This window comes from Dysidea avara, chromosome 7 (assembly GCF_963678975.1).
Source record: "Dysidea avara chromosome 7, odDysAvar1.4, whole genome shotgun sequence".
Taxonomy (NCBI): Eukaryota; Metazoa; Porifera; class Demospongiae; order Dictyoceratida; family Dysideidae; genus Dysidea; species Dysidea avara.
In genome coordinates, this window is record NC_089278.1 from 36743440 (window position 1) to 36771343 (window position 27904).

The 27904-nt window shown below is 38.4% G+C and overlaps 2 protein-coding genes across 7 annotated transcripts in view; one reads left to right on the forward strand and one right to left on the reverse strand.

Annotated features, from left to right (window-relative positions):
• Positions 1-54: 54 nt before the first annotated feature.
• LOC136262582 (GRIP and coiled-coil domain-containing protein 1-like) lies at positions 55-26373 on the reverse strand. 6 transcript variants are annotated; one of them, XM_066056929.1, is made up of 23 exons: positions 26217-26373; positions 25982-26155; positions 25766-25928; positions 24022-24114; positions 19624-19805; positions 19317-19445; positions 19050-19139; positions 18639-18773; positions 15691-15882; positions 15312-15484; positions 15185-15253; positions 13753-13822; positions 13633-13700; positions 13003-13055; positions 12862-12948; positions 7424-7522; positions 6742-6870; positions 3810-3991; positions 3686-3756; positions 3301-3370; positions 3185-3248; positions 1781-1833; positions 1704-1726 (listed from the first exon to the last, which is right to left on the reverse strand). In XM_066056929.1, the coding sequence occupies exons 6-10, from the start codon at positions 19392-19394 to the stop codon at positions 15386-15388; spliced, it is 594 nt and encodes a 197-aa protein (XP_065913001.1). In that variant the 5' UTR covers positions 19395-19445; positions 19624-19805; positions 24022-24114; positions 25766-25928; positions 25982-26155; positions 26217-26373; the 3' UTR covers positions 1704-1726; positions 1781-1833; positions 3185-3248; positions 3301-3370; positions 3686-3756; positions 3810-3991; positions 6742-6870; positions 7424-7522; positions 12862-12948; positions 13003-13055; positions 13633-13700; positions 13753-13822; positions 15185-15253; positions 15312-15385. The 6 variants fall into 6 exon arrangements, with proteins under 6 accessions (XP_065913006.1, XP_065913001.1, XP_065913000.1 ...); XM_066056928.1 differs by adding an exon at positions 25154-25233 and having other exon boundaries at positions 25982-26373; XM_066056932.1 differs by having other exon boundaries at positions 7453-7522; positions 25982-26373.
• LOC136262576 (FERRY endosomal RAB5 effector complex subunit 3-like) overlaps positions 26016-27904 on the forward strand; it is an 80256-nt gene continuing 78367 nt past the window's right edge. The window contains exon 1 of the mRNA XM_066056911.1: positions 26016-26280. Within this exon, the coding sequence (XP_065912983.1) occupies positions 26278-26280 (3 nt within the window). The 5' untranslated portion in view covers positions 26016-26277. The remainder of the gene's footprint in view (positions 26281-27904) is intronic.

The following is a 27904-nucleotide window of genomic DNA, read 5'->3' on the forward strand; positions in this document are numbered from 1 at the left end:
AATGCTTTGTAATTGATCTACATCAGAAAATTTTGACAAAAGGAAAAGTAGACAAATTTGATGAACCAGTTAAATCCATCAACTTTTAGTTTGTCACTACCGCCCAAAGCACCTTTAAAAGTACAAGTTTAGATTGATCATTTCTTGACTTTTGTCAACATTTAATCCATGAAAACTGATGAAGTGTGATTCATCACCTTTTCCTTTTGTCAAAATTCCCTGTCGTATGGTACATAATTTACACACACGCATGCACGCGTGCACGCACCAACACGGCACTCGCACGCACGCACGCACCAACACGGCACCCACACGCACACACATACACGCACGCACACATGCACACTTTGTAGCCATTTTCTGTTTGTCCAATTTTCTTCTGGTACTCCCCATGTTGGGACCTCATGTCCTCTCTCTCAGTTGTGACTCTTTTTCAAACTCTGCTCCATTTCATGTTCATGGTGTGCTTGTTGTTCAGCTAGTTGTTGTTTCAACTCAGCATTCTCCTCAAATAACTCCTTTACCTCCTGATTAGTGCCCACCACCAATTCCTATAGTGAAAAGTTACACAGTAAGTTTATTAACACTGTATTTTATTGGTACCAAGTAATATGAGGTGGTAAACATGGTCACTATAATAAAGTGATATTAATGAGGTGACTGCTAAGTGAGACTGTTAGCTGGTAGGGGGATCCCCCAAAACATAATGGAATGCTGTCTTCAAAAATCATCGTAAAATATCTTACACAATGAAAAGTACGATATGGCTTCCCTGTGGTTGTGTTGACTAGCTACATACGTATCACCCTAAACACACATATTGTCCATAGTAATTGGATTGATTACAGAGACACTTCTCATAGTGTTCTTTGTATGTAATGCTGTGTAACAGGGAGAACATAGCTGAATACAAATCCACTTCACTTTTCAATAATTTGATTGTTGGGGCACACACATTCAAATGTCCATTAGTATATCTGCAGGTACAGACAATTAGTGCTCTGCGATATGCCGGTAAGACCGTTTATCATGATACACTGTAAATTATCATAACCGATTATCATACCGTGACATCTTTGATAACCGATATATCGAAATACCAGTATATTGATGAATACCAGTATACTTTTAACCCAGCTAGCCTTTGGTGTTCAATTACCCAATTTGTTGATGATTTAGCAGACACACCCTAAACAAAAACGTGAGGTTGTCACATTACAACACATACCTACTTGTACTGAACTATATATTTTTGGTTTTTTGGGATGCACACTGCTTCATACTAGGCCCAAGAAATGATGCAATATTTACAATAACAAGCTAACTATATATCGATATACCACAATATTTTCCTGTTACTAATACCGTTCATTCAAATTTCAATACCGCCGAGCACTACAGACAACCACTCTTGTTCACTATATTTAGCTATTCCCTTGTTTCACCACTTTCTAACTTTGATCCCTAATCTAACTTTAAAAAATAATTTCCTTCTACTTGTACAGTATAACAACTATGTACAAATACAACAGACACGTGTACATCATAGCCTTATAGTAAACAAACAATAACTAAGATTGTAACAAGACACTGGTGTATGTTAAAGGGGTGTGACTATTAGTAGAGCATTGTTCACCTTGTTATCTTTGTTCTTCAATACAGAATGTGCTCTAGTACGGAAACTGTCAAACTCTCTTTTCAAATCTGCCAAATGTTGTAGACATTCCTGATGAGGTATTAGTATCCTGAATTAGGAAATGGTCAGGATATCATCACCTACCTTTGGTGAAGGTATATCTGATAGTAGAGATGTATATTCTGCTACTGTCAAGTCTACAAGAAGATGTAGTCAGTGGTACAGGCAGATAATATAATATATACATGATACACACATACAGTGGAACCTTGGTAGTTATCCATACCACAGGGAACCACATGGTATTCACAAAGACTGGACAGTACATGGCTCTTTAGTTTGATGTAAAAAGTGATACAATGTCACGATATCGTAATAGAATAGTCAGCTACTGTACAGTGGAACCTCTCTTATCCAGGCGGTCTGGTACATACTACTGTCTGTATCTCAGAAATGTCCATAACTAAGAATAACATGCTATTATGCTAAAGTGACTAACTTAAATACAAGTGATGTTGTTATTGCTATCAGCTGGTGGTATTCAGTTTAGTGGACAGAGGGGAAGCATTCATGGTCACTCCTCTGGGCTGTAAAAATCCATTATCACCTAGCAACCAAGTGGTAGTTATTATTAGTAGAATAAACAAGCCACCAAACAGGTAAACAGCAACCTTTAGGCTCCCTTTTTGTGCTTTCCAACTAAACCAAACTTCATTATGGTCAATAAACTACAAACCACATGACCAATTTGGGCTGTCCAGACAATGGAGGTGCCCAGATAACAAAGGTCTGGATAATAGAGGTCCGGATTAGTGATGTAAGATATGTGATATATATCGAAATATCATAATAAAATTTTTTATATCGTGATATGATATAGAATCTTTATATTGTGATATAAGCCTAGGTATAGATTTTAGCTACAATTAGAGAAAAATATACCGAAGATGTCTACTTTTTTTTGCTTGCAATGTTATATGCTAGTTATGTACTATGTTGTATTGTACTTCTAGTACAACTACAAGTGTTATCAGTATAAATACACTAGCTGAGTGATTAATTGTATATCGTGATATGTTGTGTGCAATAATCATGATAAGAAAATATCCTATATCACACACCACCAGTCCGGATAAGGGAGGTTCCACTGTAATAGGGTCCAGATACATAACAGTGTATCAGCTACAAAATAGCTTCGTTAATAGTGAACAATGTGTTTAATATTCAATGCAGCCATTATCCATTGTCATTCCAGTTATGGCAGTCAGGCAGTGTAAGATTTACACAGAAAGCTAAGTTTGAAACAAGACACTCACTAATAACCTAGGGAAACCTAAAATTCCTTAAATAACTACACAGTAAGGAGAAAAATTGATGTCAAGTGTGACTCAACTCACAGCCACCTGGAGGCTCACTAAACACCTCACTCAGTGGGTAAACATGAAGAGGTAACCGAAGACAGAACCATCATCCCTCCTATGGGTCTTATACAGTGTTAAAGGCACAAAGTTTAACATTAACAAGTACAACACTATATCATCACTGTACCTTCTATGTTATTTGGTAGAACGGTTTTATCCACAAGTTTGTTGGTGGCTATTTTAAGAATTTTCTGTGAAACAAATAGAGTAAATTGTGATTGTGGTATTGAGTTATTAGATCACCTTCAGTCTAGTGTTCCTCTCCTGTACATTAGTCAGTTTTTCATGATTCTCCACCCTATCAACTTCCTGCCTATAATTAGAATAATATGTGATGCCTGATGTACTACCAATATTGGTGAGCCTGCTAGTCATCAGTTATAAAAACAAAGTGGCCATTTTGCTCACTGTGCAGGCATTTTTAGGCTTGGTTATACTTAACCAATACTGCCAAGCTGTCGAAACAATGAGGCTGGTTTCTGGGTGACATTTTTTGGTCAGAAAAGTCCAACCTTTATGATCCCTAATATACAGTATTACCATACTCTATGATGAATATAGAAGTGTTCTGGATTATCATAGTTTAATGACATGTCATACACATATAATCACATGATCATCTCTTTACCTTTCCACATGTGCCTTAGTCAATGTGGTGTTCTCTTGATCCAACTGAGACACACTCTCTCCTTTAATTTCCTTCAATACATTACACCACATTAACTTCATTATGTCACTTGTGATGTGCTCACTGTATTGTGGTCTTGTCTTGGTCATGTTGACGTTCATATTCACCAATCTTATTTGAGAGACTGGACACCTTGTTTTCTAGACTGATAACAAGTTGTTCTTCCCTTAATGCTTGTTGTTGCAGTCTATCCTCCACCTCTGACACTCTGGACTGTTCCCTAGCCATCACATGAAGGTGTTCCTCCTACAAGTGACAAAAGGATAATAATAATGGTGTATGGATGTAGTGTATCACTCCCTGTGTATGTAGTGAGTGTATGAGTGTGTGTAGTGTGTGTGTGTGTGTGTGTGTGTGTGTGTGTGTGTGTGTGTGCAGTGAGTGCGTGCATGTAGTGTGTGCGTGTGTGCATGTAGTGTGTGTGCGCGCGCGCGCGTGTGTGTAGTGTGTACGTGTGAGTGTGTGCTGCTGTTTGTTATGCCCCAGGGTTTGCAAAAGTACAGGTAGCTATGTTTCCCACTGCAGCTGAGTGACTGTTCTATTAGAGTAGTCAATACTATCAGTCCAGAAATCCCCCAGGATATTCCCCTGAATGCGTCACACCTTCATCTGTTCCATTCCTGCTGTAGTGTGGCTAATAATGGTGGAGGTTGAGTACCCGAGTGATTTGCCTGATATGTACACCCAAGCTCAAGGGCCGTTAGGCCCGAGAGCGTGGGTGTACATATCAGGCAAATCACGAGGGCACGTGATACAACTGATATGTACCATGCACCCTGCAGGCGATTTATTGCCCAAGCCAATACAAGACGACGACTACTGAATTCATTATGTAGACCAACTTGTGAAATTCGATTATGGGACAGCAACAACTAACGTTGTGACTATGTTTGTTAATATAAACGGGCAAATCCTACAGATATCACGGAAACACTCAATTTAGCGATTTTACAAGTGATTCAAAGTTGCTACATCACTTAAACACTGTTTACACAGTTTTCTAAACATCTAGAGGGGTAAGCTTTGCTGTGGAGTGGTTACCTCGTGATATACAAAAAGTGGGTGTGGTACATAATCAAACACGCGGACAAGCGCTTGTAAATTACCCATGACACTAGTTCTCACCTTGAACTTTCGTTTGTCAACTCATAGGGTGGTGAGGGAGTCGAATCGCCTCCGTCTGAGTGCTGTAGGATGGAAAATTGGCCTCATGGTTTTCATCACGTGAGCAATAATAAACTCCCACAATCGAATGCTGCCAGGATTCTTATAAAAACAAACTAACGTTACCTCACCAGATATCAAGGCCATGGTTTAACTAAAATAAACCATGGCCAGCCATGGTTTAACTTAAATGTACCATGGCAAGCCAGGGTTTATGAGATATGTACCCTGAAATTTTCCTTTGAAGTTAGGTGGTTTCATGGTACATTACAACTAAGGACACCTCAAGTCACAAGGATGTCAACAGTGCACTGATCTACAAGATGTTTCAGCTGGTTCACCTGTGGGTTACATCTTAGCCCATGCACTAGTGTTTACCTAGTCTAACTAAATTGGTTGATACTTAATATGCCACTCCTACCCCAACAGAACAAAAGGTAAAAAAAATGAAGGTCCCAAAGTGTGCATTATTTAGAACTTAAGCTTCAGATAAACAATTACTGCAAACAATTCACATATAACATGTACAGGATGTATACCAGAACACACAGCCACATACAACAAGAGCTTAAAGAGATCAAAGTTTTCACTCCCATGTCTACAACTCAGTGACTATTCTATTAGAGTAATCCCATATAGTCTGACTGTTGTAAGAGAGTAATCATCACCTTGTACATTACTACCATTAGCAGTTTGAAACACTTTCAACAAGTAGCAAACATCAGCACATTCTAGTTCAGTATTCCTACAAATGGTTATCATATACTATGAGCAGGGGTATAGCCAGACTTTTGATGATGTCACAATCTATAGTATGTACTAGTGCTGAAACAATTATTCGGTTATTTGACTATTCAGTCGGCATCACACTATTTGATTCGTTAACACACTATTCGAGTAATCGTTAGCACTTTGTACACTGCATTCAGATGGAAAAGCCACCCTTGAAACTTAAGATTGTGAATGAAATGATGTAAAAATTCTATTTTATAAATAGTTAAGGCTTAGCCTTGCTCCCTAACAATAAGGTTTCAGTACTTATTCAGTAGAAGAAGTTTATACAATAATCGAATATTCGGTCGTTTTGTTCACAACTATTCGAATAATAAAAATTACTATTCGTTTCAGCACTAGTATGTACAAGTTGAGTTGGATCCTGAAAAACAGCTAAAATTAAAAGTGAATTTTTCTCATAAGAGTAAACATTTCAGCCAACCAGATGATTAATGGCTTAATGGTAATAGCAAATTTGTCAACAACAGACACGTGTGGTTTGGTTCCATTACAAATTCGGGAAAGGATACTGCACCTTTATGGCTTCCCATAGGAAATGTATGGTGAAAATTTTAAATATTATGGCAGACATTTAAGGTTTTTAGTGGGTCAAGCAGTACTACAAATGAGCCAAATTTCAAGGTCATGTGTAACTGCATTATCCATGAGTTATTAAATGTTCTTGAAGATCCAGCTCAATGCGTACATACTATAGCTACATAACAATATAGTTAGCTATAGGGAATACCTTGGTAACCTAGGGGGACTGGAGCTATGTCCACCCCCCTAGACCCTCTGTGATTGAATAATACAGAGTGATTTCAGCAGGTTAATTATCACAGCACAATTTAATTTACAATTTATTTGACTGGTAACTGTTTTATTAGGGTAACTCAAACTTGAATTTTGTAAACATACCAACCACTTTATGGGTACTGGTAGCTACTATTGCTGAATACTTGTCTGACTGTTGTAACTGTTTAATTCGAGTATCTTGATCTTGATGTTTTTATAGTGTATAATTATTGATGTTCGAGTGGTATCCATTTAGTGCATACCTTTAATGCCAAATCCTCTTTAGAACCTTGTTCCCGTATCAACAGGCTCTGCAGTTCCATCAACATCTCCTTGTGGTGTACCTCCTCCTCTCTACGTTCTCTCTGTTATTGTTGTAGTGTGGACTGGACCTGTGTGTGTGTGAGGGGTATGTTACTGACCAGTAATATAAGTGCATGTGTGCATGTGTTACATGTCAATACCATCATGTCTGGCCTCCCTCCTAGCCCAATGCTAACACTAAAAATTTTGAAAGGACAGTATTTCCAGAAAAATTCAATTATGGCTGGTGTAATTTACCGGAAATTGTCTGGTGTCCGGCATTATTTCGCACACTGCCAGGGTGATTGGAGATAAAAGGAAATACAAGTTGGAGAGGGCAGACACACATCGTAATCCCATAAGACACTTGCTATATGTAAGTTAAGTATTGCGGTGTAAAATGGTGGCTGTATGTTATGTCGTTTAGCCTCTAGCCTTTCAACTGTATAAATGTGTCAATTTTTGTATAAACTGTATACTAAGGCTGCAACAGATGTCAAATTTAGTGGAACTGACCATCTTGTATAAATATAGCTGGTAATCAAAGCCATTTCCACTACACCATACACACTCTAGCAAAACAATAATATTCGGATATCCAAATATTGAACATTTATTGCAGCCCTACAGTAAACCACATACATTCTCTAGCTGTTTTTTTCTTTCTTAACTCGTTGTGTTCCTTTTCTGTCTTTTCTTTCAGTTTGCAGCTGTTTAAATAGAAAGTGTTTCTTGATTGGCCTACAAGAGAATGACATATATACATACCACTATGTGAAATGGCATGCTAATGTACACACACACACACACACACACACAACACACACACACACACACACACAACACACACACACAACACACACACACACACAACACACACACACTACACACACACACACACACTCAAACACCACACACACACACACACACACTACACACACACACACACACACACACACACACACACACAACACACACACACACACACACACACACACACTCAAACACACACACACACACACACACACACACACACACACACACACACACACACACGTACACATCTACACTAGAAACTGGTCACCTTTGGGCCAAATTTCCTGACTTTATTAAGCAGGTGGTTGAATTAGGAGGTCACTTTGTACACAAATAAAACAATTGGGACAATGGCTAGTTCAGACAATACAAGGTATTAATTATTTTACCAACACTCTGTCACCATTTCACTGGAATTTCAATGCTAATCCCTATGGAACAAAACAATGGCGAAATGGGAACTTTATTTTGATGTTTCACATCTCAGATCAAAGGAGTCGCCCAGGCTACATTCACAATGTAGTCCAGTTGGCGGCTATGCTCAGGCTACATCTGAATGTAGCCCTTGCTACAACTGGGCGGCGACTATATAGATGTTAAGGCCAAAATTGATTGTGGGGATTAACACTCAAGTGATTAGTATGCACGACTTGGATTTGGCTATAATAAACCACTCAGACAGAAATTGTTTTGTTTCCTTGCTACCCCACTAATATTTAACGTTAAAAAAATGTTGGACTAAGGTGAGAACTAGTGCTATAGCTTATTCAACAAGTATTTCCACACATTTTACACCTCCATTACTGATAACACGAAGTTACCACCTTGCATGAAGTAACTACTCTACAAGCAAGCTTACCCATCTAGGTCTGTAGTACACTCTGTAATAAACGATTCAATAGCACTGATTAAAACATTAAATTTGTGTAACCAAAATTCTCCGTGATATCTCTAGCCTTCATCATAACCAAATGTAGCCAGCAATATACTAGCTGCTGACCCATAACCAAATTTTTAGGCATACATATATAATACATCCAGTGGTTGTACGGATCAACATATTATTAGTTGTAACATGGGGCATTCAGGCTTTAGCCTGATATGTATTCCCTCAGATCTTGGACTGCAGCCTCATGCCTGTGTTACATTATACAGTGACCTGATTTACTGTAGTGGATTTAAAAATTGTAAATCTGATAATGAAGTAGGAATCCCAGTAATAAAAAGCAATGAAGCAAGAGATATATCAATGATGGTATTGTGGTTAGAGGAAAACTGTGGAGAAGGTAAACTTTGGCAAATAACCACCTAAATTGTATTTGGCAAAATAAACAGTTGCAAATTAAAGCTCAGCCTCTTCAGTTATAAAAGATATTTGGCAGGTTAAACTGTAGTGATTGATCAAATTTGCCACAAAGTTTTCCTCTATTAGGTACAACATAGCTATGTGGGAAAACCCCTACATTGTACAATGCCACCCATGGTACAATGACACCATCGATATAGCTTGTTTCACTGCTTATTATATAACCCTACCACATGGCCAAGGAAAGTCTTGAGGCAGCAGTGGCACTAACAAAGACCCTTGGAGCCGACAAGAATCAGCAGGGTTTTCACAGAAGCCATTCTCAAAAGTATGGAGGCCACAGGGGTGGCGGACATCACAGTGGCCATTACAACAAACAGAAAGGCTGGCAACTGCTGGGAAACAAGACAAATCCCAAGCATCAGCAACCAAGGAAATGACTATGTATAAACAGTTATGTGCACAATGTGACATCATGTGTAAACAATTCATTAAATGCTGTAACCAATACTCAGATAAAGGGTTCACAAGCACAATACATACAGGCTCTCATAACAGAGTGTTAAAATCTGAAAATATTCCTGGGGGCATGTCCCAAGACCCCCAGAACAACATTCATGCCTGTTGTATGCTTCAAATGTCAAATCTGCTCAGTCCCTCAACTCTTTAGTCTGCACATGATACCATACCAGAAGCAAACACAATTAAGCAGCCTACATTATACCTAACATAATTATATTTTTAAACTGTCAATACTGTTACCAGATTCAATTTCAAATTACACAATTTTTCTGGAAAATCTTGCCACCATACCCCCCTAGATTTAAATTTGCGTATAGTAAAAGTTTGGAAACCAGTCACCAAAATTCCTGGGGCCGCCCTTGCAGCAATTTCATCTGCACATGACCCAGTTGGGAGTCAGCATGGGGTCACACCCCACAATTACTAGGTTGATGAAAGGAGCATTTAACACCAGGCCCCTCTCCCAAGATATTCAGCCTTTTGGGATGTTGGCATAGTGATCACCTACCTTAAAGGTTTAGAAGAGAATGACAATCTTAATCTCAGACAGCTAACCCTCAAAACAGTAATGCTGCTTGCATTGACTAGGCCTTTACATTCTGCGGACCTTTCCAGTTTACACATCCAGTGGAGGTCATACCATACAGAAGGGGTTACCTTTAGACCAACACACCTAACTAAACAACGCAGATCATCTAAGCAGAGGGCTGATTTTATCTTCTCTCTTTTTCAGGAAGATCCCAGAGTATGCTCAGTAAAAACATTAAAGGCTTATGAAGATTGTACTAAAGAATTTAGAAAGCTTGAATCTCCTACTCCGAAGACCAGCTCTCTTGCATTGGGGAACACAATCCAGTAGCCTCATGCTCCATTGCTAAATAGTCATGATTGAGGCTGGAATTGACACCAGCATTTTTAAGTCACATTCAGTTCGAGGGGCAACTTGTTCTAAAGCTGCTGATGCAGGTGCTACAACAAAGCAAATATTAGATGCTGCAGACTGCTCCTCAAAGGGTACCTATCAGCAGTTCTACCATAGGAGACTGGAGAATAAAGATAAAACATCCTTTGGTAGGAATGTTTTTTCCCCAGGGTGTGCTTCAAACAATACATGTTGATATGAAACTGAGCCTCCCGAAATGTAATTCGTAAATGGCTTAGGGCATGAAGTGCCTGCATGCTATTTATAATTACAAGTGGAAGGTGAAGTTAAAATATCAACACCCCTCCCATTGTTTCCACCTAATTTAGTATTTTTTTAGTTTTCAGTGTTAATTCTGTAGGTTTCTTTTCTTGACACCTCCCAGTAAAGCTGATTGTTACGTCAGAGTAGGAAACTACTGATTTCTAAGGAAGACTTCTCAAAGAACCAATGAAACATGTCCGCATGCTGATTTCATACCCGGACTGTCATTTTTTTTACATCATTTAACTCACGTGTATCTTCAAAATGGCTGTCATAACCTTGTATTTGTGCCAAATACATGTTGATATTGCTTCCTCATCATACAGTACAATAGTAACTGTATAGTAGGGACCACAAAGGAGTGGTCATGGCCCATGAAATAAAATCACCCAAAAACCAGCCTCAATTTTCCCTGACGACGATGAGACAGTATTGGCAAGGTAAAACTAAGCCCAAACAAGCTTTCAGATCAACCCAAAACGCTTTCAACAAATTGGTACGGAATTTTAACATTTTTTTATTCGACAGAATTTTCTACTGACTGACTGACTGATGCCTTCAGACAAGCATAACTCGATAATGGCTAAGGCTACAGGCTTGATTTTTTCACTGTTCGACGTCGCTTCAGCCCGACAGGTGCCTTTTGGCATACCGCAGTACGTACAATGCATTCTTCATGGACTTACCAGTGTCGTGTCCCATTCATCTTTGCTGACAGGGAAAGGTGTCGATTGGCATGAGCACATGATGGTTTCCCTTCGAAACAGAAATCATCCGTATTTTTCATAGTGACTATTTTGATTGCAAAGCTGCTTTTCAAACAGTTCTTGATTCGTATTGCTGTGTAACTGTAACAGGTTGAACATAGCCAACAATGAAGTGTAATGGATACTTCACTTTTCAGACAATATTGACACGGCACCATTTCTTTTGGTATGTGTAGATTGTAGAGGTGCTTCCAGAAAAGTTCTTGATTCGTATTGCCGTGTAATGGGTTGAACATAGCTGACAACCAAGCGTAATGAATACTTCCCTTTTTCAGATTCAGACAATAATTGATATAGCTGGGGCACGCGGCACCATTTCAGATGCGGTATACGTGGGTTCACCAGTCATAATAAAATTATTTACAAAAAAAGTTAACAAACAAGTACACGAAAAAATTTGGAATTTTCAACTAGAGTAGGGACCATAGCATATCGATAAAAAGTACTGAAACAAGTTGGAGTAGTCCATGATATTAAATCACAGTAAAACAATAAAAAGTGTTATATCCCTACTGTGCTTGTACTTGTGTAATTATAATTAGACTCTATTTAGGCTGTTTTGGGTGAGTAATAAATCTCATATACTCCACCTTGTTTTCTAATATACTCCACACCTTCAGGCACATTATAACATATGCTCAAAATCTAGGTTTATCCAATCACTATGCATTGTTCACGTGCAGTGATTTAACGAGCACAATTATTTTGTCACGTGAGAACACATAGTTGCCATGGCGCTAGTATTATCGCAAGAAAACCAGCTGCTTTCACCAAGCCTACAGCAGAAACAGCCGTGGATGAGGTAAGTAATCTGAGTGTACTGTGAAATAGAGTCTAAGCAGTTATACGGGCACAATGTGGAGTCTATGAAATTTATAAACCTACAGGCCCTTAGTAGCGTCCTCGCCTCGCTTGTGCGCTACAGCCCGGGCCTTCGGGTTTATAAATTTCATAGACTCCACATTGTGCCCCTTATAACTATTATATAGATGCAGGCACTTTGTGCCCTGAGCCATTTACAAATTAATAACCAATAACCACCTCCCACCCACATAAGTTTTTGTCCCATTGGGTGACGTGAAACAAGCAATATAATAATGATGGCCTAAATTAAGGCTAAAACAAACCATTCGAATTTCAAATATTCGATGTTGTGGGAATGACATACTTTACAATGGTAAAGCAGTAAAATTTCATGAAATATTCTTATAACTTATAAAAAATGGAGCTTGTAGTAGTTGTACCAACAGATCAGCACAAATGAAGCAGTTTTATGTCCTATGAAAACACAATTGTAAATGTTTGTGAATCAAATATTCTTTACTATTCATTCAATTGGCATTTAGAATGTCACACACACACGCACACACACACGCACACTACACATCATACATAGCCTTATAGTAAACAAACAATAACTAAGATTGTAACAAGACACTGGTGTATGTTAAAGGAGTGTGACTATTATTAGAGCATTGTGCACCTTGCTATCTTTGTTCTTCAATACAGAATGTGCTCTAGTACGGAAACTGTCAAACTCTTTTCAAATCTGCCAGCTGTTGTAGGCATCCTGAAGAGGTATTAGTATCCTGAATTAGGAAATGGTCAGGATATCATCACCTACCTTTGGTGAAGGTATATCTGATAGTAGAGATGTATATTCTGCTACTGTCAAGTCTACAAGAAGATGTAGTCAATGGTACAAACAGATAATATATACATGATACACACATACAGTGGAACCTTGGTAGTTATCCATACCACAGGCAACCACATGGTATTCACAAAGACTGGACAGTGCATGGCTCTTTAGTTTGATGCAAAAAGTGATACAATTTAATATCCTAATAGAACAGTCAACTACTGTAATAGGATCCAGATACGTAACAGTGTATCAGCTACAAAATAGTTTTGTTAATAATGAATAATGAGTTTAATATTCAATGCAGCTTTTATCCACTGTCATTCCAGTCAGGCAGTGTAAAATTTGCTAAGTTTGAAACAAGACACTCACTAATAACCTAAGGAAACCTAAAATGCCTTAAATAACTACACAGTAAGGAGAAAAATTGATGTCAAGTGTGACTTAATCCACAAGCCACCTGGAGGCTCACCAAACACCTCACTCAGTAGGTAAACATGAAGAGGCAACCAAAGACAGAACCATCATCCCTATTAGATCCTATGGGTCTTATACAGTGCTAAAGGCACAAAGTTTAACATTAACAAGTACAACACTATATCATCACTGTACCTTCTATGCTATTTGTTAGAACGGTTTTGTCCACAAGTTTGTTGGTGGCTATATATTTTAAGAATTTTCTGCAAAACAAATACAGTAAATTGTGATTGTGGTATTGAGTTATTAGATCACCTTCAGTCTTGTGTTCCTCTCCTGTAGGTTAGTAAGTTTTTCATGATTCTCCACCCTATCAACTTCCTTACTATAATTAGAACAATATGTGATGCCTGATGTACTACCAATATTGGTGAGCCTTGTGATGTTCATGTGCTCCTGTTGGTACCAATAGTCACTGCTGTCACTGCTAGTCATCAAAAAACAAGTTGATGTTGTGCTACTTCTAAAAACCAGACGCCATGCAGCTAGCTAACTCATCTGGAATTAACCAACCATGTATTGAAGTTGTGCAATAATGCCATTGTAATTTTTGGATTTCATAATTCATGAAATTTTCATAATTCTTTAATTACGTTGCTATGGAAGTGCTTGTTAAACAAACTGCTTTAAACAACATATTACGCACAGAAGTATCTTCTAAACTGTTTTATAGTTTGACTATAGTGTTTTTCCCCACAAATTCTCTTGACAAAGCCTCAAAGCTGCTCTTCATTTTCATTCGCGTACATCGGGGATATGACCCCTTTCCAACTCGAAGGGATAGGCTATTCCTGGTAGTCTACAAGGCCTGCACTGTTGTTTTTCAATTGTTAAACGCCTGTAAAACCTGAAGGGAAGGTAATTCACAAAGTCTGAGGAGAGTCTCCACACCAGTATTTCAGACAGCTGAAAAAGAAACCACCTCAGAGCAAAGTTTACCTTTGTGTAACTTCATTTCACTTAACTTCCTACGTAAAAGCTGCTTTTACCATTACTATAATGATTTTGCTCATGAGGGTGCGTACGAACAAACATAGATAGGTAGATAGGTACACACACACACACACACAAGCACACACTTTTACGAAAACAATTTCAGTAAACCAAGTGGCCATTCTGATTGCTCTGCAGGCATTTTTTAGGCTTAGTTATACTTAACCAATACTGCCAAGCTGTCAAAACAATGAGGCTGGTTTCTGGGTGACATTTTTGGTCAGAAAAAATCCAACCTTTATGATCCCTAATATACAGTTTTAAGCCACTCCAAGAAAATTCCTTGTTTCCCATTTCATTGAACTCAAAAATAAACGTGGGCAGGAGGTTCATTATCCATTATTCATTATAGATATTTCACATATTTTTGAAATTCATAACTAACTTGCAGTAAGAATACAGTAGAAATATTTAAACTAAGAACCTGAACAGTGATAAGCTAGCTAAATGGGCTTTCTAAATGCTAAACTAGTTACTGCTATACAATCACAGGATAAATAATGAATAAAATGATCAGTTGACAGAAATAATGAATGACCATGCAGGAAGAGAATCTGCATGCGGGTGGGAAATGGGAAACAATAAATTTTCTTGGAGTGGCCTTACCGTACTGTATGATGAATATAGAAGTGTTCTGGATTATCACAGTTTAATGACATGTCATACACATATAATCACATGATCATCTCTTTACCTTTCCACATGTGCCTTAGTCAATGTGGTGTTCTCTTGATCCAACTGAGACACTCTCTCCTTTAATTTCCTTCAATACATTACAGTAACTCCATTACATCATATTATGTCACTTGTGATGTGCTTACTGTTTTGTGGTCTTCATGTTGACATTCACATTCACCAATCGTCTTTGAGAGACTGGACAGTGGACATCTTGTTTCTAGACAAGTTGTTCTTCCCTTAATGCTTGTTGTTGCAGTCTATCCTCCACCTCTGACACTTTGGACTGTTCCCTAGCCATCGCATGAAGGTGTTCCTCCTACAAATGACAAAAGAATAAATGTAGCGTATCACTCACTGTGTGTGTATTGTGTGTGCTTGCATGCATGTGTGCTGCTACTGCTTGTTATGCCCCAGAGTACAGGTAGCTACAGTACATTTCCACAGCTAAGTGACTGTTCTATTAGAGTAGTCAATACTATCAGTTCAGAAATCCCCCAGGATATTCCCCTGAATGCGTCACACCTTCATCTGTTCCATTTCCTGCTGTAGTGTGGCTAATAATGGTTGAGGGTGAGAGGCCTGCTCTTCTGCTCTACTCAACTGTTCAGTGACATGTTGTAACTGTTGTGACAAGACTGAGACGTTCTGTTCATACTCCTTTGCCTTGTGTCCCATTAGCTTGTGTGTATCCAGTGATGACTCCAGATCTTGTAGCTGAAGTACAATGAGAAACAACATGAAGATTTGTAGAAACAGTAGACCATCAGTTTATCAAACCTCAATGGTCTCAGGGTAATACAAGTGTTTAGACAAGTGAACTATTTGAAGTCTATTCATTTACAAGTACATAAATATAGAGCTCCACTCAAATACTAATTTTAAAATGAAAGTGATAAAAAGGAGTGAAACTATTTAATATATGAATAGCACCCAAGGTCATCATTATTTCTTAGAAGGAATTTTATAAGGATATACAGGGTTCTGCCTACACTGGTCGGCAGTAGTTTAAAGTCACCAGTACCTCTAAAAACCAACCAGTACCTTCTTAAATCCAACCAGAACAATTCTTACATGTTTTACTGATGTACATGCAATATACCCTAATGTAACACACAGACATTCTAATACGATAGGCAGCATATCAGTTCACGTTAGCTTTAGGCCACCACTCAGGAAATCCTGGGCAGAGCCCTGGGGTTTAGGATAGGAGATTCAGAAAAACTGGTAATCTATAATGACTATAATCTGTATTAAAATGACTGCTCTATTAGAGTATTACAAATTTATACCGTATTTAACTGGGCTCAAAGGTCCTAAATTAAGCTAGGCCAGCGTAAGAGATTATAACAGTGTTTATTACAACTAGTGACACCTGTGACTTATATATATATACATATATTGTTATTAGCACTTTACAGTGACCAGCACTGAAGGTCTGACAGCAACATGTGCTGCAGCCTTTGGATCACCTAACCTAACAAGAACTGGAGACTTTAAATGACTACTTAACCTAGCTAACTATAAGGTGAAAGAAAAAAGGGCCAATGAAAGGACTTGTCACAAGGATGTCAACAGTGCATCTGCAACAAGATGTTTCAGCTGGTTCACCTGTGGGTTACATCTTAGTCCATGCACTAGTGTTTACCTGTAGTCTAACTAAATTGGTTGACACAGATAATATGTCACTCCTACCCCAACAGAACAAAAGGTCAAATAATGAAGGTCCCAAAGTGTGCATTATTTAGAACTTCGAGCTTCAGATAAACAATCACTGCAAACAATTCACATATAACACGTACAGGATGTATACCAGAACACACAGTCACTTACAACAAGAGCTTAAAGAGATCAAAGTTTTCACTCCCATGTCTACAACTCAGTGACTATTCTATTAGAATAATCTCATATAGTCTGACTGTTGTAAGAGAGTAATCATCACCTTGTACATTACTACCATTAGCAGTTTGAAACACTTTCAACAAGTAGCAAACATCAGCACATTCTAGTTCAGTATTCCTACAAATGGTTCTCATATGTGACCGGATCTGCAAAAACCCAACACAATAGTGCATTTTTCGAATTTCTGTTTATTAAATATTTATAATCTACTTAGCCAAGTGTATTCTCTAGCAAAGTTTCAGCCTCATATGCCAATAACTTTCGGAGTTACAGCCCTACAAAGTAGCAACAACAGAAAAATCGATTTGTACAGCAAGTATTGGGGGGAAAAATTACAGGCACTTACTAAAACGGCTGTAACTTACGAAAGGATGGACGTACTTGGCTGCAATTTCCACCATCGTGTTCGCCATGGATAGGGGAATCATTTACTGGGTCATTTTGTTCTTTTATTTCTTTTCTTCACTGGATTCAAAGGTAAAATTCATGAAGAAAAATCAATCGCGTATGATCGCTTCGACGTCACTTAAACAAACGCTCATAACTTGCATATCCTAGGGTCTACTGCAATGAAACAAAGATTTTCTAACTCCTCTTGAGCAGGCGAATAAGATAATATCCAGGTTTTTATTGTTAGTCCCTTCCTTCACTACGAAAGAGGCGTTCAAAAAATTTACTAAATTTTTTCAATAATATATGCAAATATTTCACCAATTGTTTTCAATGCTTTATACTAGAAATTTAGGCTTGTGCTATTGTGTCGGGTTTTCGCAGATCCGGTCACATATACTATGAGCAGGGGTATAGCCAGACTTTTGATGATGTCACAATCTATAGTATGTACAAATTGAGCTGGATCCTGAAAAACAGCTAAAAATTAAAAGTGGATTTTTTTCTCATGAGAGTAAACATTTCAGCCAACCAGATGATTAATGGTGATAGCAAATTTGTCAACAACAGACACGTGTGGTTTGGTTCCATTACAAATTCGGGAAACAATGCTGCACCTTTATGGCTTCCCATAGGAAATGTATGGTGAAAATTTTAAATATTATGGCATACATTTAAGGTTTTGAAATATTTTTAGTGGGTCAAGCAGTACTACAAATGAGCCAAATTTCAAGATCATGTGTAACTGCATCATCCATGAGTTATTAAATGCTTTTGAGGATTCAGCTCAACGCGTACGTACTATAGCTACATAACAATACAGCTAGCTAAAGGGAATATATATATACCTTGATATGTGAAGCATGCTAAGCTAGGGGAACTGGGGGGGGGGGGGGGGGGGGGGTACGCCCACCCCCCTAGACCCTCTGTGATCGAATCTGAGAATGATTTCAGCAGGTTAATTATCACAGCACAATTTATAATTTATTTGACTGGTGACTGTTCTATTAGGGTAACTCAAACTTGAATTTGTAAACATACCAAGCACTTTATGGGTACTGGTAGCTACTATTGCTGAATACTTGCCTGACTGTTGTGACTGTTCAATTAGAGTATCTTGATCTTGATGTTTTCATAGTGTACAATTATTGATGTCCAGGTATAATCCATTCTGTACATACCTTTAATTCCAGGTCCTCTTTAGAAACTCGTTCCAGTGCCAACAGACTCTGCAGTTCCATCCACATCTCCTTGTGATGTACCTCCTCCTCTCTACGTTCTCTCTGTTGTTGTTGTTGTTGTAGTGTGGACTGGACCTGTGTATATGTGAGGGGCATGTTACTGACCAGTAATGTAAGTGTGTATGCGTGTATGTGTGTGCATGTGCATACAATGTGTCAATTTTTATGAACTGTATACTAAGGCTGCAACAGATGTCAAATTTAGTAGAACAGGCCATCATCTATAAATATAACTGGTAATCGAAGCTATTTCCATATTAGTATACACACTCTAGTAAGCAAATACCTGAATAGTAAATAATAATATTCGGATAGCAAATATTGATTGCAGCCCTACAGTAAACCACATACATTCTCTAGCTGTTTTCTTAACTCGTTGTGTTCCTTTTCTGCCTTTTCTCTTTCAGTTTGAGGCTGCTTATAAAGTGTTTCTTGATTGGCCTACAAGAGAATGAAATATACACTCTGTACACATACCACTACATGAAATGCCAAGCTAATGTATGTACACACAAGTACACACAAGTACACACACACACACACACACACACACACACACACACACACACACACACACACACACACACACACACACACTACACCCACACACACACTTACTAACATCATTTTCCTATCAGCCTGGAAACTAGCTTCAATTCTAGCCTTCTCTTCAGACAGAGTAGCCAGTGACTGCATCAGGGTATTCACCTTATGATGTAATCCATCATCATCGTCGTCGTCATCATCCTGTAGGTGTCACAATACACAGATGATATGTGGTGTGTTGTAGTACATGAAGGAAGTGAGGGGACACAGAGCAAACTTGTAGGAAGCTTTAGATGATGGCAGCAATGCAATATATGGTCAAACATGCTAGTTTGTACTTAAACACACATACACTGGCCTAACATGACTAGCTCTTTACTTGGTTAGTTGATGAAGGACCTACTGATCGATCACTCTCCTCCCCAGGAGATTTTTTTGCTGGTACTTGCAAACCTGTCCTATTCTGTGGAGAGGAACATCCTCTAGGAGTACCTAGAGCCTTCAAACTGGCCTCTAAAGCTTCTTTCTCCTTCAATAAACTTTTATAAGCTCCAACCACATCTGTAGAGGAGATAAAACAAGAGATGTACCATGCAGTGAAACATGTGTACTATGGACACCTTGGACCAACCAATAGTGAGCTCCTGATTATCAAAATGTTCTGATTTTCAAGGTCAGTTTGGCTGGGTCTGGATTATGTAGGTGTCCTCATCAACCAAAATAACCAAAGTATTCGATAGCCAAGTCACTTTACATACTCAGGGAGTGTCCAGTGTCCTTGTTTTTAAAAGGCTAACATTAACGGGGGCCCATTGTAAACACCCTGGTTGAGAATTTCATTCCTGAATGGCATTCACCATTAGAATAGGTGACCAGAGTCCCTGACATCAGTCACTCATGAAATTCACTTATCACACATTGTACATGTGGAGCCATTTTATAAGGACATGACAGTACCCAGCCATATCAAATAGGCGCTACTGATTTCCAAAGAGAAATGTTCTTAATTTACCTAGAGATGTGCGATTATATAGATATATTTCATTATCGAGATATCACAAGATTTATCGAGATAAGGATGATAAGTTTATTAATCTAGATACTAGTAAACTTCCGTAAATTATTGGTATACCTGATGGTGTAAGCACCTCCTGGGGGCTCCAACTCTCCTACCACTTGGGAACAGTGTTAAGACAACATTTTTCACTTTTTTATAGCCTTCAAATTGCAATTTGCTCACTTTACTGGTTACAATATTGGCAGTTTACTAAAATAAACAATTGTTTCAGTTATCGAGATATGTGAGATAATTGAGATAAGTTCAAAGGAAATATTGAGATATGTCAAAATTAGTCATCACACACCTCTAAATTTACCAGTTGGGACCTCTTAGCTGTCTGGTTACCAACAACAAATAAAAGGGTGCCATAAAGTGTTTAAGATAGCGAACTATAAAGATTCATCTAGTGTCTCTAATAAACAAACAAACAAAAAATTGCACAGAGGGAAGTACTACAGGAAAGGTACAGTCAGTTATTTACACCTAACCTGATGTGTCACACAGTGTGTAGAGTACCACAAGCTAAATGTATGATAATTACTACCTTGTAACGTTACAGTCATCTAGGACCTACTCCAAATCAAAGACACAAGGACAAATTAAAGATTTTGGTCTCAACAGATATGACATGTTATAGTCTTGTAGGCCCAGCTGGGCACAACATCTTAATCTCTTTATTAGAAAGACAATTCTTGGCCTGTTGTTATAAAGAGGTTCCACTGTAATTCATGTGTACTAAAACACTACAGTAAAATGGCAGGTATAACAATAGTTCCAGTTCCATAAGAAATACAATATGACTACATCACATCCTAACAGTTATTTGTCTAACTTTGTGTGACCACATTAACATGAACATAACATAAGGCTATAGATATAGAGGTTTTGCAGGAAGCGTTCCATACGATTATTTATTATCTTTGGAGTCCCTTACAATAAAACATTACTGTAAATGGCCTGGGACAGGCCTATAAAGCAGAGGTACTTATAATATGATAACATGCCAGTCACAGGCTTGTGAAAAGCCTACCTGCTGATGTTTAGGAGTGAAGTAAGCCTGTGACAGTATTGTCAGACAGGCCTACAGCAAGGCAAATCACATACGTACTGTCACAATAATATTATGGTATTTGTCAGGCATGTAACAGGACTGCATTGTTAGATACATGATAAATCCATCCTGCAAAATAATTTCTTATAGGACTGGTATATACATGTACTCTGGTTGCTATAGTGACTATTGTTACCACTGGTTACTTTGTTATAGTGTCACTAATCGCCCACTTAGCATGTTTCCAATATCTCTGTACAGTATATAGCAGTTAACACACACACCATGTTGACTCACGCACTACACCAGCTTCCTATTTAATAAGGGTTTCAATTTGTATTTATAACGTTACGGACAAGTGTTATGTTTCATTGTGGGATTGAGATGCTACAGGCCTCTGAACCCATTTTCTACAGGCCTGCCACAGCTCTTCAACACTTCACAGACTCATTACCAGTTTACAATACACACATGTTACAGGCCTGCTAACATACAATTATGTTACTTATTATAGGAGATTCATGATATTGGATAGTCACACAGGACTGACATTTGTGTTCATGAGAGAAAAGGACTGTTATAGGCTTGTAACCTTTTTTATTAAATGTGTAAGTGTTAACAACAGGTTTGTGGCACATTTAGGTGATCCATACAGGCCTGTAATCATATCAGAATAACAGCTTTAGCAGGCCTGTAACCATCTTACTGCCTGTAGCAGGCAGTTTACAGGCCAAAAAGCAGCACATACATGTCTGTATTAGGCCCGCAACAATATAAAGCTTTTGTAAGGGTGCAATGAGTGGATAAAGAGTGGAGTGTTCTACAGAGTTTTTTAAACGTTCACACAAGAAGTTCTGGCACAAATTTATGTTTAACAGGTACAATATACCATTGCACAAAGAGGTCTTCTGGAGCGAAACTAATAGTGAGGCTCAAGAAAATTGAGTTGCAAGTTTTCTAATGTATTGTGGGTATTGGTACTCTATCCACTCACAATGTCTTCATACATGATCGGTGAATGCCCCTGCAAAAACCTCTATTAGTGAATGAGAATAACTCATTCAAATAAGTACAATCTACAACAAAGTTAAAGGAATATACAGCAGAAGCTGTCTTAGTGGTCACCTGTATAGAAAGGTCACCTCTCTAAAACTTTACAATTCCTACATAAGTGAGATGTCTATACACTAATTCACCAGCCACCTATTAAGGTCAAGAAATTGAGACCAGTTCAGACAAGTTCTACATTATACTACGATATCACCAAGTGTGCTGTTAATAGACAACAGAGGTGATTTCCTAGTTGGGAGATAGACAGACCCCAAACACCATTAGATAGACTACTTATTGTTCTATTCCAGAGGCTATTACAAACTGAGTAGCAACTTAATGGGTAAACTCTATCAAGGGACAAAACTTCAACTTAATTTTTAAAGGGAAAAAAAACATTTTAATAACACACTTAAGGGGTGGGGGGACACTACGAATTCCTATGGCTTCACATGCTAAATATTGGTTTTCATTGATCTGTGCTTCCTTTTTGCATCAGATGTGTTTGTGGTACTTAAAAATCATCTCCAGTTAGAAGTATTGACTTTAATACTCAGTTTATAGCATTTTGACTTGGAATTGTACAAATTTTGGATCTTGTTTCACGGTTATAGCTCTACGCTTCTTAAGCTTGTTATCTGCTACCTCAGTATGTTTGTAACAAATGTATTACAGTAATTTTTACTCCTTGATCAAATGAGCTAGAGAATTCTCCAATTTTTTTATAAAAACAGTAATCTCCTTTTGAAGCCATAGTAGTCATACGAAAAATATCTGTTTCATACGTTTAAAGACAATACTATTACAAGCCACTACAAGAACTTTAGGGGAGTTTTACAATTAGCTGTAGGAAGAGAATCAATTTTTGTGTTAAAATTACAGTGTTTTGTAACCACAGTACAAACTTCAGAGAATTTCACTCAGATTTGTACTAAACAGACGTTCAATTCATCAGGTGGAGACAGTGGTTTTACAGCTTCATATAACAACTTTGTGGAAGCCATAGGACATAGTTGCTAATGTATTATATACTGAAACAATTCACTGTATTGTCCAAACAAGTAAGCCAAACTGTTATCCAGACAAAATTTCTAGTCACACAAAAATCTGATTCCCTGTACTGACAAGGCTTCAGTCTTCTCAAAGGTCCTACTGGGATGGTAATTAATGAATGACCCTTATATGAGAAATCATACTTGTGCACAGGAAATGCCCCACACCCCACCCTCAGGCTGTGTGGTTCCTTTGGAATTTGCCTAGATCACAAGTTATCTGGAGATCATGCTGAAATCCAAAACAAAACAATTATGGTACAGTAAACAACTTAAGTTTGGCAAATCAGCATGCAAAGTATCTGAGCTCTAACATGAGCTGAAGAGGATAAACTTCAAGTTTAGCCAGCTAGCTCACAGTGAAGCCATCTAGTGATGTTGCAATACAAAATTGACTTGGAAACAGATTGTGATGATGTTTGTGAAATAGCGCTCACAAATTTTTGCTTGTCACTATTTTCAATATCAACCATTTTACCATCAAAATCTTTTGTAGTTTCATTCTCCTTACACAAATGCCCAAAGTAATTACAGCATTCAACACAAACAGTTCCATATCATTACTTTCAACAGGCTCTGCAGTTCCATCAACTTCTGCTTGTGGTATACCCCCTCCTCTTTACCTCTCCGCTGTTGTTGTAATGTACGTGGATGGACCTGTGCGTGTAAAGGGTATGATATCAACCAGTAATATGAGTGTGTGTATGTGTGTTAGACTGTCTAAAAAATGTACTACCATGATTTAGACACAGGAGATTTATGCAAACAGACCAAGCTGGTTATTCTGAGAAACAAGACCAATTAACAAAATATGGAAAAAAGGAAAAAGTGACCTACGCAATACACCTACCATCTAGAAGGTGCAACACACTTCATGGTCAAACCTGGATTGGCCACACAAGACAGAAACATCTTCCCAATATACATTACTAAGGTACGTACAGGATTCCACACTAACAAATGATAATCACCATATGATTACTACATAAAAGAAATCCCATCATTCATAGCTATCATCTGGAGAATTCTATCATCTCTGAGGTTCCTCACACGAAATATCTCGGGGTCACCATTGACCAGAAACTATCATGGAATGAACACATTCAAAGAGTCACTAGCAAAGCAAACCAGGTTAATGGATTCTTGCGCCGTAACCTTCACCAATACCCTGTTTCTGTTAAGAGCAATTGTTATAAGATGATGGTCCGTCCCATTGTTGAATATGCATCCTCTGTCTGGGCCCCCCACACCCACACCAACATAAACCAACTTGAGTCCATCCAAAGGAGAGCAGCTAGATTTTGCTACAATGATTTTTCTGGATTTAGTAGTGTAACAAGAATGATGTCATCATTAAATTTACCTACCCTCGAAGAAAGAAGAAACAAGTCTAAGATAACTAAGATAATTAATGGCAATCTAAGTATACCCACAAATGATCTAATACCTAATCATCGTCCATCAAGGGAAGGTTATTATAAACAGCTTGACACTATGATTGATTCTTATAAATTTTCCTTTTTCCCTTCTACAATCAGACTCTGGAACACACTCCCCCCCTTTGTAATTCACTCCCCTACCTTAGATGAGTTTTGTACTAACCTGAACATTCACTATGATCACACCTGTGCACAACAATCTTTTTGATTTCTGCACAGTAACAAATATAATAATATAATAATAATAATCTTCTAACTTGTTTGGTTTACACAATTTTCTGTGTTGTGGTGTTGAGTTATTATAGGTTAGTCAGTCTCCACCCTAACAACTTCCTGTCTATAATTAGAAGAACAAGGTGTTTCTGAATGGATGTGGTTACACATGTTGAATTGAATAAACAGACATCTCGGGCCGAAGCAATATCAAACAGCGAAAGTCCATATAGTGTTAACCATGGACTTATGGTTGGCTGAAGGCACCAGGCAGTCAATTACTAAAATACTTGTTTTAATATTTTATAAAAAATATAATTGTGTGATGGACAGTCATGTTAAAGATATGCATATGGGTGGGAGATGTTCTATTGTAATATACTGGGAACTAGAGTAGCTACACTGCCATACACACTTGAACCTAATCATAAGTAGGCGTTAATCTGTGGTATGGAGTATATGAAATGGCACAGATCATGGACACGCCAATAGGAAACTTGTCATGTGATCTTACAGAATTCATTTCAAAACAGGCAAGTCTTGTTCACAGAAGTCTCAGTAATGTATGTACCTTATCAAGGCACTCTCAGAGTCTATATACTGCACCAAACAAACCTAGCTATTTACAACTTGTTACACATACGTACATCACATACCCAAATCAATGTGGAATGTTTCTTTTCTGAGTTATCCAGTGACATCCAGTGTAAAACATCAAGGATTTTGTGGTACCAATTACTGAGTGATGAGCTGTACTACACAATCCTGTTGAATATTACTTCTCCCCTACTATTTGTTGGAGTTTCAATGACTTCAACACTAATGTGAGTTTGATGTGATGTCACAAGTTCCATTAGTCTATGTGTGTTTACCTTCATTTCCATTTCGTGCGAGATTTCATGTAAGAATGGAGATCTAGGATGGAGGCCTGATCTTCTGTGTATCCAGTACAAGCTTCCAGCCATGGACTAATAATACTAGTTCACAGTTCCAGGGTGCCCAGCTCATTGACACCGGCAACTTCTTTCCATCATCAGTTCGCGCATCTATGATTCGCGTTATCATAAATTGGAGTTATCGACCCGCTTAATTCTACATAAAGCTCACCCACTGATCATGCGACTAACCCTGGGCTTGACCCTCGGACTAACCATGGACTAACGATTAAATGGCAAGTTGTTTTATAACTGTTTTCTGTGCTGCATAATGCACCTATCCTGGACCTATCCACTACGCGCCCGGGAGGGGGGTAGGTGGGGGATAATTATTATCCCCCCTCCCGGGCGTGGTGCGGGAGTCGGCGTAGTGGGGATTTGACTTTTTGAAAAATCTAATTCTCCACCCCATGGGGGAACAAACACCTAAAATTTCAAGCAGTCAAATGCCCCACTGAGTTTCAGATCAAAACAGGTCAAAATCCTCCACTAATCCCCTAGTAAACCTGGGAGGGGGGTAGTAGGGCTTAACATTGATAGGTGCATAACTGAGTTTAGATTGCTGCTGCCCCACGCGGATCCAGACTTTTTAAAAGGGGGGTTCCACTCTGGAATTTCAACTTTAGCCTAGCTGTAAGTCAAAGACCAAAGAAAAAAAGGTCATCACCTACTGACAATAGCTACCCCTCACCATAGATAGTGATACTAAGTTTAACTCTGCACATAGAATACTGTGACTGCTCTATTAGAGTATCTCAATCTTGATTGCTCCACTAGAGTGTCTCGATCTTGACTGCTCCACTAGAGTGTCCCGATCTTGACTGCTCCACTAGAGTGTCTCGATCTTGACTGCTCCACTAGAGTGTCCCGATCTTGACTGCTCCACTAGAGTGTCCCGATCTTGACTGCTCCACTAGAGTGTCTCGATCTTGACTGCTCCACTAGAGTGTCACGATCTTGACTGCTCCACTAGAGTGTCTCGATCTTGACTGCTCCACTAGAGTGTCTCGATCTTGACTGCTCCACTAGAGTGTCTCGATCTTGACTGCTTCACTAGAGTGTCTCGATCTTGACTGCTCCACTAGAGTATCTCAAGTAAGAGAGGCTCTTTCAAAAGGGGAGTTCCATGGAACCCTTTGAACCCCCCCTGGATCCGCTCCTGCGGCATAGTAGTTTCACGGTGAGTGAGATGAGGACAGTTAATTTGTTCCACCAGTTGACCCATTAATACAGCTGGGCAGACTGCAGCTGGGCAGACTGCATCTGGGGCAATATATTATTTTGTTTCTCTTAGGTGTCTCCTGACAAGTATTAGCTAAAACAGTAAAAACATCACAATAAAGAGTCAAAAATAGAATTAGGTTGTATTTACAAATATATTTTAAATATAGAAATATTTTTGAAATACTTAAATGCTGGGACTCTTGTACACCGTGTTGGGTTTTTGCGTTGGTGCTATTTTATGTTTCAGATCAGGAAAGTTAGCCTAAACTGATGCAGGAGAGCAGCTCATTATTCATTACAATTATACAGGCTCTTATATTATTAGAGATAGCTGGTTGTTCTATTAGAGTATTTCGATCTGTTATTGATCACTATTCTGCTATCTTAACCACCAAGGCGTCCTGGTGTTAGAAATCCAAGAGCAATAGAGGTTTAGACACGCTATTACTTTCCTTGTGTGCTCAACCACAGCCAATACACCTATTCTGAAATGGGAACGCCCCTACAAAACACAGGTAAAAAACAGATCCCTTGTGCACTATCGCACATAACATTATGTAACTGCCTATTCAACCAAGGTATATTGCCAGGGTACTAAAGAGATTTTTGAAGCAATACCATCTAGGAGAAGCAAGG